The following is a 12,638-nucleotide window of genomic DNA, read 5'->3' as shown; positions in this document are numbered from 1 at the left end:
GAAACAAAGCATGTAGCTTCCAATTCCAAACAGAGGGAAAAATGGAAAACTGAAAAAAGAAGTTATTCACAAATAAAAGGAAATTGGACTACTATGTCACACTATACTTAAAAGTCAATTCCAGGTAAATTATAAGCCTAAATATGAGAAAATAAAACCTGAAAGCACTTAGAGTCATAATAATGGAAACTACTTTTATGCTAGCAGTGTAGGAAATAATTTTTTAAAACAACACAAAAGGATTCAAATTAATTAAAATTATGACCTTTGACTTATTTAAATTATATATAATTATTTTAAATTATACAGAAAAGAGACTAGTGTCTAGATGAACATGAAACTCCTCTAAATCAATAAGAAAACCAAATATCTCCACTGAAAATAGGCAGAAGACTTGTACATACACTTCACAAATGAGGAAATATAAATGGCCAAAAAACATGAATATATGGACAACCTCATTAATAATCAGAAAACTCCAAATTAAAATCACACTGACTTACCATTTCAAAACTAGCAAACTAAAAAATGTAAAGTTCTCACTAAGTGTTGGCAAGTGTAGAGCAAGAGAATTCTCATGTATTGCTGGTGGGAGTGTGAATTAGTATACACATTATGGATAAAAGTTTGGTAACATAAAGTTTAAGACATGAATAGACTGCAGCCAGCAATTCTACTCCTAGGTACTTATTCTGGAGCAAATCTTGCCCATTTGCACCAAAATACGCATATAAAATTGTTCATGATAGCATCTGTTTATGAAAGTGCCAAATGAGCAGTCTATAGCAAAGGAAATGAACTTATTACAGCTAAATGCAATGCATGAGTGAATCTTAACCACATCATGTTGAGCAAAGGAAGCAAGACACAAAGTAATGCATATAGTATGGTACAATATACTGAGTGAAAATGGGCAAAATGAAACAGCTTACAGTTGCATACCTAAGTCGTAAGTAGTGAAATCATTTTCTTTTTTTAAGCAAGAAAATGATTTTCACCAGTCAGGATTGTTGATGGGAACCTCCAGGAGGCAAGAGAAGGATTTCTGATCAGATAGCCACATACAAGAAGCTTCTAGGATGCTGGAAATGTTAGATTTATTGAACTAGTTGGTGGTCATAGAGGTGTTCACTTTGTAATTACTAAATTGTACGTACTTATTATATGCACTTTGTGATTACCCATGTCACATTTTAAAAAAGTAAAATAAATTTTCAAAAAGATATTAAATAAAGTCAAACATTTATCCAAAATATACAGAGAAAATGATTTTTCAGACATAGGATCCATAAAAGAAATAACACACACACAATACCCCGAGTTAGATTTAAGAACATAAAAATTTTAAACTTCTGTATGTAAAAAAAGATGGCAAAATTTAAATAATTTGGTACAGTACTTGTAGCAAAGTTAGCAAAGTTAAATATCTTTCTAATACCAACAACCCTTATAATTTGATTTTTAAAACCCTATAGGCAAATTATATGTGTATCATTTGTATATAATTATATACAAATATGTATATATCTGAGCTTCAAAATGAAGCCATTTGAAATTTTATATAAAATTTAGGAATGAATTATTAAGTAAATGTATGAAATAATTACTGTTATGAATTTAAAAATGCAAATTAAAATGAGATGGCATTTTTGTACACACCATTAGCCCTGGAAAAATTAGTGATGTGCAATTGTATCAAGAGGGAATCTCTTAGATCTCATTTGTGTTTATGTAAATCATTACAATCATCTGGAAAAGCATAATTTATCAAGGATTGTAAAATGCTTATAACCTACAATAGAGTAAATCTATTTGCTAGAGTTTTTCTAGAAAAGTAATTCGAAATATAAAAAAAATTCAGGGACATAAAGGTAGTAATTTCAGCATAATTCATCATGGTAAACAACGGAAGGCAACCTGATAGTAGCAGTCAAGGGATGTTTGCACTATGAGTCATTCAATTTCATTCACTCAATTAATGTTTTGAGTGATCATAATGGCATTGTATGTGTATGACATCACAAGATGGTAAATTATTTAGCCATTAAATGATATTAGTGAGGCTATACAATTATATATGTGTGTATATATATATATAGCTTACAAAAAAAGTACTGTACAAAAGGTAGAAAATTATTTGCACACTAAGATTAGATACTTATAAAATATGCATAGAAATATTCGTATACATAATGATTATAGCTAGAGCCTGGTTTAACATCCACAGGAAAAATACTGGCTTGGAAAACACAAAAATGCTCATACCGTTAATGTCAGGCTATAATGATTGTAAATGATTTTCCCCTCTCTTCTCTATGTTCTAGGGTGCTGCAATATTATTATGGTATTCTATAATGGGAAACTTAATTAATAAAAATTACAAAGACCTAAATTTGCATTTTTCTTCCATCTTGCAGTATATTCCCTTTCACACTCATTTTTGTAAGGTCTAACACAGTACAATTCACTGTTAGGACATTGGACATTTATTGAAAGGAAACAGATTCTTAAACTCTTGTTTTTTAGATAAGTAATTTAACAGAGTCACAGATTTTTTTTTAACCTTCAAGCATGTGAAGGAAGAGGGCAGTACCAGTAAATTCTCTTTTTATAGTATAAAACTAAGATTAAAATAAAATATACCTGCCTCAAAAAACCCACACATATTTATATCATATACAAGGTGGAAAGGTATAATAATATACATTTAAATGAGCAAAAAGTTATTTAACAGGAAAACCAACCAAAATTACAAACTTTTTAGAGCATTAAAGGCTGCTTTCACAGGACAGGGTAGCAGACTCTGAAGTTCAGTTGTGTTATAAGATTCCTTTTAAAGATACTATTTTTATTTTGCTAAAAAGAGATTTTATTGTGTATATTTAAGGTATATAACACAATGTCATGAGTTACATATAGACAGTAAAATGGTTACTATAGTGAAGTAAGTTAAAATATCCATCATCTCACATAGTTACCCATTTTTATGTTTTTGTGGCAAGGGCAGCTAAAATCTACTTATTTTGCAGGAATCCCAAATATAGTACAGTTTTATTAACTATAGATCTCATGACATTAGATTGCTGGAGTTTTTTATCCTACATATCTGCTACTTTGTAACTCCTAACATACATGTCCCCATCTCTACCTACTCCACGCCCATGTTAACTACTGTTTTATTCTCTGTCTCTGAATATTTGACTCTCTCTCTCTCTCTCTCTCTCTCGACTCTATATAAAAGTGAAATCATGCAGTATTTGTCTTTCTGTGTTTCTGGGTTATTTCACTTAGCAAAATGTGCTCCAGGTTCATCCATGTTGTGGCAAATGGCAGGATGTCTCTTTTTATAAAGGCTGAAGAATATTCCATTTACATTTATATTAGAATTTCTTTACCCATCATGTATCTGTTGACAGACACTCAGGTTGTTTCCACATCTTGGCTATTGTGAACAGTGCTGCAATACATGTGGTAGCACAGATATCTTTATGGCCTGGTGATTTCATTTCCTTTGGGTATATGCCTAGAAGAGGGATTGCTGGGGCACATGGTAGTTCTGTTTTTAATATCGTTTTTTTTTTTTTTTTTTTTAATATAGAGATGGGTTCCAATTATGTTGCCCAGGCTGGTCTTGAACTCACAACGTTAAGCAGTCTTCCCACCTCGGCCTCCGAAAGTGCTGGAATTACAGGCGCAAACCAACACACCTGGCCTATTTTTAAATTTCTTTAGAACCTCCATATTGTTTTCATAATGGGTTGCACCTATCTACATTCCCACCAAAAAAAAAAATATTATTTTCCAGGATAAAATTTTTGGAGCAGAATAATATCTGCTTTTTGGTGGCTTTGGGGAAAAACAACTGTTTCCTTTTGATTTTGCTGATGTTATTTTCAGCAATATTAGGAGAGCAGTCTAGTTTCATTAACTAGCATCAAGAGTAAAAAGCTCAGTAATTACCATTTGCCATCTGTATATCTCCTTCCGTGAAGCGTCTGTTCAGAACCACGTGCAGCTGGGGATGTAGGAGGGTGTTGTTTGTTTATAGGTAAATGTCCTTTGTTGAATGTGGGTTTTATGAGTAGTAATTTTTTTCCCTAGTCTTTGGCTTGCTTTTTTGTAAGTGTCTTTCAAAGAGCAAAAGTTTTACATTTTTGTGATGTCCAATTTATTCAATTTTTTCTTTTACAGTTCAAACTTTTAGTGCTCCATTTAAGAAATCTTTGCCAAATCCAGGATCATTAAGATTTCCTCTTATGGTTGCTCTGAGCAGTTTGATGGTTTGTTAGGTTCATGATGTTGAGTAATTTCTGTATGTGCAGCAAAGTAAGTGTCAAGGTGTTTTGGTTATCATTTTATTTAATTTTATTTATTTATTTTGTAGATGGCTATTCCATTGTTCCAGCGCCTTTCATAGAAAAGATGTTCCTTTTCCTCATTTGGGGATTTGTCATCTCACCATGGCACTTTTGTTGAAAATCAATTGATCATATATCTGTTGTGGCCTATTTCTGGACACTTTATTCTTTTCCATTGATCTACATGTGTATTTGTACCAATACCATCAATACCATAGTTACTGTAGCTTTGTAATAAACCTTGAAACCAGGTATTGTATGTCCTCCAACTTTTTCTATTTCAAAGTCGTTTTAGCTATTCTAGGGTCTACTGCATTTCCATATACATTTTTTAATTAGCATGTCCATTTCTAAAAAAAATTTCTGCTGGAATTTTCATTACAATTTCATTGAATTTACCAATCAGTTTTGTGAGAATTGACTTATTAACAATACTGAATCTTCAAATCCAGGAATGCAGTATATCTCCCCATTTATTTATCTAGTTTCTGTGTTTAGTTTCTGTTTCCATTTGCACATTTTTTCTCAAATTTATCCCTAAGTATACTTTTAGTGCTATCATAAATAGTACTTTAAATTAAGTACGTGAAAAGATGTTCATCATTAGTCGTTGGAAAAGGCAAATTAAAACCACAATTAGATACCACTCCATTAAGGTTTCTCAACCTCAGCACTGTTGACATTTTGAGCCTCAGAATATTTCCCTGGTTACAGGGAAGTGGGGGTTGTGGGGGGGCTGTCTTGTGCATTGTAGGATGTTTGGCTGCATCCCTGGCCTCTAGCCACCAAATGGCAGTATTTTTTTTTTCCCTTCCTCAAGTTGTAAAAACCAAAATGTCTCCAGATATTGCCAAATGTGCTCTAGGAGGCATACATTCACTAGTATGGTTAAAATTAAAAAAACTCTTGACAAGACTATGGAGCAACTGGAACTCACACACGCTGCTGTTGAGAATGTAAAAGAGTTACACCTGCTTTGAAAACAGCTTGGCAGTTTCTTTTTTAAAATTTGCTTTTAATTGACAATAATTGTACACATTTATGGGGGTATGCTGTGATGTTTTCATACATGTATGCATTGTGCAATGATGAAATTATGGTATTTAAAGTATCACCTCACTTATTGATCATATCTTTGTGGTAAGAATATTGAGAATCCTGTCTTCTAGTTATTTTGAAATATACATTTTGATATTGTTACTATTGTCTTCCTACTATCCTATAGAACAACAGAAGTTATTCTTTCTAACTATAATTTTATACTCATTGAACAATCTCTCCTTCGCCTTCCTTCTCCCCTCCCCAGCCTCTACAAACTACTATTCCACTCTGTACTTCTATGAGATTGGCTTTTTTAGATTCTACAAATAAGTGAACTCAGTGGTATTTGTCTTTCTGTGCCTGTCTTATTTCACTTAACATAATGTCCTCCAGGTTCATCCATGTTGCTGCTGCAAAATGACAGGATTACATTCTTTTTTATGGCTGAATAGTATTCCATGGGGCTGTGTTTGTGTATATCACATTTTCTATCTATTTTCTATATATGATATATATTTCAATATATACATGTAAAAAATGTGGTATATATAAAATGTGATTATATATATTATATATTTATTGGTTTATGGCCACTGAGGTTGATTTCATATCTTGGCTATTGTGAATAATGCTGCATTAAGCCTGGGAGTGCAGATAGCACTTCAACATACTGATTTTATTTACTTCGAATAATACACAGTAGTGGAATTGCTGGATCATATGGTAGTTCTATTTTCAATTTTTTGAGGAAAGTCCCCATACTGCTTTCTATAATGCCTGTACCAATATACATTTCCACCAACAGTGTATAAGGTTACTTTTCTTTCACTTCCATACCAGCATTTGCTGATAATAACCATTCTAATTGGGATGAGATGGTATATCATTGTGGTTTTGATTTGCATTTTACTGATGATTAGTGACATTGAATATTTTAAAATATTTTTTGGCCATTTGTGTGTCTTCTTTTGAGAAATGTCTATTCAAGTCCTTTGCCCAATTTTTTTTTTTTTTTTTTTTTTTTTTTTTTTTTGAGAACGAGTCTCGCTCTGTTGCCCAGGCTGGAGTGCAGTGGCGCAATCTCGGCTCACTGCAAGCTCCGCCTCCCGAGTTCATGCCATTCTCCTGCCTCAGCCTCCCGAGTAGCTGGGACTACAGGCGCCTGCCACCACGCCCAGCTAATTTTTTTGCTTTACCCAATTTTTAATTGGATTATGGCAGTTTCTTAAGGTTTAGTTAAGACTAAACCTACCACATAAGCCAGCCATTTTTCTAGGTGTTTACACAAGAGAAAAGAAATAACATGTCCAGAGGAATATTCATGAATATTTGTTGCAGCTTTATTTAGCTGCAGATAGCCAAAAACTGGGAACAAATTCAAACATCTACCCACAGGTGAATAGATAAACACATTGTGGTATGTGTTTATCTATATACAGAGGAATACTACTGAGCAATGAAAAGGAATGCACTATTGACACAGACGACATCATGGATGAATCTCAGAATAAGTACACTGAGTGAGAGAAGCCAGACCAAAAGGGTACATATTTTATGAATTTATTTATAAAACATTCTAGAAAATGAAAACAAGAGGACAAGGCAGGAGGATCACTTAAAACAGAAAATCAAGTCTATGGTGAGAAAAGGGATAGATTAGCAAGAAGCAAAAGAGGAAATACAGGGGTGTAATGGATGTGCTAATTATCTTAATTCTGGTTATGGTTTTGTGGGGATATACATATTCCCATGATTTATATATATATCCCCATAAAACCATAACCAGAATTATATATAATATATATTATATAATTTATAAATGTAAAAGTATATATAAACTTGTGGAGTTGTATTTTTTTTTTTTTTTTTGATACAGAGTCTCACTCTGTCACCCAGGCTGGAGTGCAGTGGTGTGATCTCGGCTCACTGCAATCTTGGCCTCCTGGGTTCTGCAATCTCCTGCCTCAGCCTCCCGAGCAGCTGGGACCACAGGTGTAGCCACCACAACTGGCTAGTTTTTGTATTTTAGTAGAGCAGGGGTTTCATCATGTTGGTCAGGTTGGTCTTGAACTCCTGACCTCATGTGATCCACATGTCTTGGCCTCCCAAGGTGCTGGGATTACAGGCGTGAGCCATAGCGCCCAGCCTAAGTTGTACACTTTAAATATATGTGGCTTTTTGGTATGTCAATTTTATCTCAATAAGCTATTTAGAAATTATAGAAAAGAAATGGGTGGAGAGAACATTTTAATAAATAGAGAAAGGCTGTGTAATGGTCTATATTTATACGGGATACTCATGACACTGATAGAAATCACAGTGGAATTCCCGTATGTTATCCAACTGTGAAAAAAGAGTAACAATAATTCAAGCTCATTCCTATTCCTGCTTTAAGAAACTTAGAAACGCAGCCTTCCCTCCTCCCTGCTCAAGCACTCATACCACTGGCCAACTGTTTTCCCTTTACACAAAGATGTTAAACATGACACATGATTTTAAATTAGAATATTCAGGAAAATGTTTATCTTCTTTCAGATAAACATTCGGTAATTTTTAAATGACATAAAACCATGTTAATGAAAAATAGAAGAGAAAAATTAACATCTCCCCACAGCCTAAAGATGCAGTGAATTACAGACTATTCCTCTAGGAAGATCTGGTCTTTTTGAAGCATTTGGAGTGATAAGCAATATATGGCCTGTAACTAAAGTAAATTTTTGGTGAATTTCTCTGATCATAAACATTTCATAGATTCGAAATTAAGGTCCTATGGTTATCCCTGCCCAAAAATCAGATTAACCATTAATTACTATGAATAAATCTAGGATCCCGACTTTTTCACTGTTTCTTTTTATCACTTTGGTTGATCATATGGTCAGCAAGCCAGGAAGGAGCATGACTTGCAAAAAACCCCACATTTTAATTTAAAAAACAATGATTTAAGAGGCATAATTCCCTTCAGTATGAGAAAGGAAGGTATAAACGTATTGATGGTTTCAGAATTTTCAGGTAACAGTATGATATCTTCAAATGATCGAAAATTGTGTACTATAACTAATCCGCCTCTACAGAGAGAAAAGAAGTGATGGTTCCTCCTGTTTGCTTTAGATTGTTCAGCCAGCGGTATTGTGCTCCGTTGGAGCTAACAGACCATTCTCCATCTATCTGCATTCACGGCATTCTTAGGTTGAACTTGCTTCGTTTTCCCTAGCCCCAGCTTACACTACAATTTTGCATGGGAAAGTATTAGTGAGTTACTGAACATTTCATTATCTGCATGTAATGGAATGTACCTCTTGCATATATATATATGTGTGTGTGTGTATATATATGTATATATATACACACACATATATAAATAATTTGGAAGTGGTTTCTTTAATTCACCAGTGATCTGACTGGTAAATTAAAATGCAAAATCTGGTCTAGTCCAAAGCAATAAGAAAGTTTAAGAGGCTTCTGTTTGTTTTAGCCAGGTTTTTGGAATGTTAAAATCCAAGACACCCTAAAGCCAAGTAAAGATGATTAGCACTTTGACCTCCTTTATCAGACCTTAATAATTTAAGTCCCTTTGGGGAGCTCTCTGGGAATCTTGTATCTGATCTATGTTTGTGGAAACACAGATCCGATACGAGAACCTTATAAGAACCTCATGCCTGTTACTTGTGTAGGAAAGCTTTCTTCTTTCTATGGTTAGCACACACATACTAGCTTTGCGGTGCATTATTCCTCTCCCCTGCCACTCTCCCCCAGCCCACCTTAGTCTCCCTGAAATTCCCTAAGCAGGAGCTAGTGAACAGCCCATCCAGTGTGTGCCACTGAGTGTGTCAGGTAAGTGATGGGCTGGAAAAATCGTTTAGCTTGGGTCAGTGTCCTGTTGCTTCATTTACCTGGTCACACAGAGTTGCTGAGAGAAATGAAGAGCAACCTTTACCACTGGTTTTCTCTTTCCAGACGGATGTCTTAAAATGGGATCTCATCGTCTGCGCAGTGGTTGCTGTCCTGTCATTTGCAGTCAGCGCCAGCACTGTATTCCTGTCATTGCGAGTATGTATCCACCAACTTTGTACTCTTCCTGCCCCCTTATTCTCCTTAATAACAAAGCTGTCATGGAGCTACAGGGTATTGACAAGACACGTGAGCTAGAGAAGGAAACTAAGTGCCTGTTGAGAGGCTTAGGGAATGTATCCATGTGCTGTGAGCAGTTACGTCCAAGATGTGACTTGGTCCGCATCACAGATTGGGTTCAATTGCTTTGTCCTTGCCCTTTCCTGAATCGGGGGAGCTGTTTTGTTTGCAAGAGTGATGGCACGTCTTGTGGAATCCACTGTGAGGACAGTTAATAGTGATAGGGCGGGCTGACAGTGCTCTACTGTGAGCAGAGAGGAGTCACCGTATCGGGGTGAGGCAGAGGTCATAGAGCCAAAAGGACTATGGGAAAAGGATTTTCAGTTAGAAAAACAAAGTGGGGAGCTCCAGATGGGATTCCTGGCTGTGGTTCTTACAGACAGTTGCTTTCTCTATACAAAAATATTGTCCATCCACGAACCCCCCTTTTCACGAGGAAATGTCTATGAGCTACATGGGTTATTCTTCACCTCCTCATTAGAAAATTTTAAAAATGTATTCGAAGGGGCATAATTCTCTTGGCCTCTGTACTCCCACAGGCTAGTTCTCCCTCACTCTCGTAGTGGTTTCCAACACATGAACCAATTTCGTGGTATAGAGAAGACGTTTTCAGAGGCCTGAAACAAGAACTGACTATCTGTTAAGAGTCTGGCTATCCGTTAAGAGGAAAAAGTGGAAGAACAATGATGTTATGTATTATTCACGGGCATCCCTCTCCCCATCCTCTAGGCTAAGTAATGAGATTCTGCCCATTTTTATCGCAGCCATTTCTCAGCATCGTGCTGTTTGCCTTGGCTGGTGCCGTGGGGTTTGTAACACATTACCTGCTCCCTCAGCTCCGCAAGCATCATCCCTGGATGTGGATTTCACACCCCATTCTCAAAAACAAAGAGTATCATCAACGGGAAGTGAGAGGTTAGTAATATATCCCTCATTTAAAAAAAAAAAAAAAAAAAACAAAAAAGGAGGGATAGGTATACTGTAAGCCATGTGCAACGGTCCGAATGTACTTAATGCCACAGAACTGTACACTTGAAAATGGTAGATGGTACATTATGTGTATTTTACCACAATAAAAAAGAAAAAAGGAGAATGTGTACCTTGGAGTATATGGTATTTGTTCGCAGATATTCTAGCCAACCATAAGAAGAAAGTTAAAGCCAGGTGAATCAGAAGGATGTTTTATAAAAATATTAATTGGCTATTGGTATTGTGGAAAAATTGTACCATTCACACTTGAAGATTATGCTGTTCCCACCAAAACTAACTGGGGCCTAAGCAGAGTATCCCTTGACTATGCTCCCATCCTTCATGAATTGGTGGGGATGGAGCAGGGCCTGACCAATAACTTTAAGCACTCCTGAACCCTTGCATTTTCTTTAGCTTGCTTTGTTCATCTAGGCCTACACCTATATCTACACTTGGTTGACTTAGCAGTTTCCATGGGTGTCTCTGGCCATGATCATGTAATAGCCTGGTAATCACAACCGTTTCAGAGCCTTGGAGAAGAAATAGATTTCTTCTAGATAAGAAGTCTTCTAGAAATTTTTCTGCTAGGTCTTTCCTTGCTCTGTAATTCCCTGTTCTGTGCTTGAATGGATAGAAGAAGACTGATTTATCCACAGTTTTAGACCCATCAAAGTTACTGCTCACAGATCATAACTGCAGTCGAATGCTGCTGATTCTGCACGGGGCTGTTTAGCCCTATTGTAACTTCTCAGTTGTTAGCGGGTTATCTAATTGTCTATATGTCCAGGCATAAAGGTAAGTGAGGGGCACCAAGGTTTGTGGACTTAAAGTACTGAACTCAGCCAAATTTGTCACCAGCAACTTCAGTAGACTGGTGTGACAAAAGGAAAAGGGGGAGGATAATTTTTAAAATAAATATGCAAGAGTCACTGAAGATGCTGTCCAGAACAGAGAGTGCTTCCATAAGGAGCGTCTCTGCGTGGGCAAAAGGAGCCGCCTTAGTTAGAAACAGCCCAAGTAGAAAAACTGGCTCGTTCAGTGGAGAAAGATGGCCTCATCGGGCTGATGAGGTTTGGAAGTACAGGGAGGGTAACTCAGAGTTCTCTCCCCTTGGAGATTTACTCTTCCCACCTACAGAATCAGGAGCTAGCGTAAGAGTGGAGCTGCATAGTTTTAAATGTTCTGTACAATTTCATGTGCTACTTAAATGCAAATTATTACTAGTATTAGAAAAACTGAAAGAAGATAGACTCAGAGAAGGTTCCATCTATGATGGTTTGTATATTTTAGTCCACTTGTAGAGGAAAGTCCCTACCCCAACAGGTGACTGCTTGTGGATACATAGAGGACCCTGATGAAGAGGACCAGTTTCCATAGAACTTCTGCAGCCTTCAGGTTATATTTCCCTTTCATTCAAAAACCTCCGGAAAGACTAAGTGTTGGTGAAATTAGTGGAGTGTTTTGGGGTTATTTTGACATCATTGGTAAGTTAGTTGATGGAGATTTGAAGTAAGAAACCTTAACTGCGTATCTATATCTATATTTATATCTATACCTGTACCTGTACCAACACATTTACCTATACATTTCCTTATACTTTTACTTTTGTCTATATCTATACCTATATCTGTTTGTAACCTACACATTTGCCTATACCCATACCAATACTCACTTCTATAACTTTACCTTTACTTCTCTATATATCTTTATCTTTACCTGTACCTGTATCTATACCTGTACTTTTATTTGTATCTATAACTTTCCCTGTACCAATGACTATACCTATACTTTTACCTTTACTTGCACCTGTACCTGTACCTTTCCCTATACCTATTCTTAAACTATGCCTATGCCCATGGCCGTGTTTATATGTACATATTTACATACCTTGGGGTGAGCAAAGAGAACCTGTAAAGCTGAAGGAAAGGAAAATGAGACAGATTAGACTTGGGCTTCCCTTACTGTGGCAGTTCAGAGTTTAGAATTCAACAATGAAAAACAGGAGTGGGCCATTAACAACTCAGGTTTGTTTTTTTTTTTTTTTTCTGTTTTTTGTTTGTTTGTTTTCTCCCCTGTATCTAAGGCAGCCCCGTTTAAATTAAAATCATTTAGCTATTTCAAGCCTACATGGCTTTTTTAGTA

At 35.9% G+C, this 12,638-nt stretch overlaps 1 protein-coding gene across 2 annotated transcripts in view; it reads left to right on the top strand.

The window, feature by feature from the left end:
- Nucleotides 1-12,638, top strand: part of PCNX2 (pecanex 2) — a 309,611-nt gene that overhangs the window by 125,698 nt on the left and 171,275 nt on the right. For both annotated transcript variants that reach the window (XM_050769598.1, XM_050769591.1), the window contains exons 18-19: nucleotides 9,354-9,446; nucleotides 10,292-10,442. In XM_050769598.1, the coding sequence (XP_050625555.1) occupies nucleotides 9,354-9,446; nucleotides 10,292-10,442 (244 nt within the window). The remainder of the gene's footprint in view (nucleotides 1-9,353; nucleotides 9,447-10,291; nucleotides 10,443-12,638) is intronic.

Source organism: Macaca thibetana, chromosome 1 (assembly GCF_024542745.1).
Source record: "Macaca thibetana thibetana isolate TM-01 chromosome 1, ASM2454274v1, whole genome shotgun sequence".
NCBI classification, from domain to species: Eukaryota; Metazoa; Chordata; class Mammalia; order Primates; family Cercopithecidae; genus Macaca; species Macaca thibetana.
Note: the sequence above shows the minus strand (reverse complement) of the source record. Positions and strands in the feature narration are given on the sequence as shown.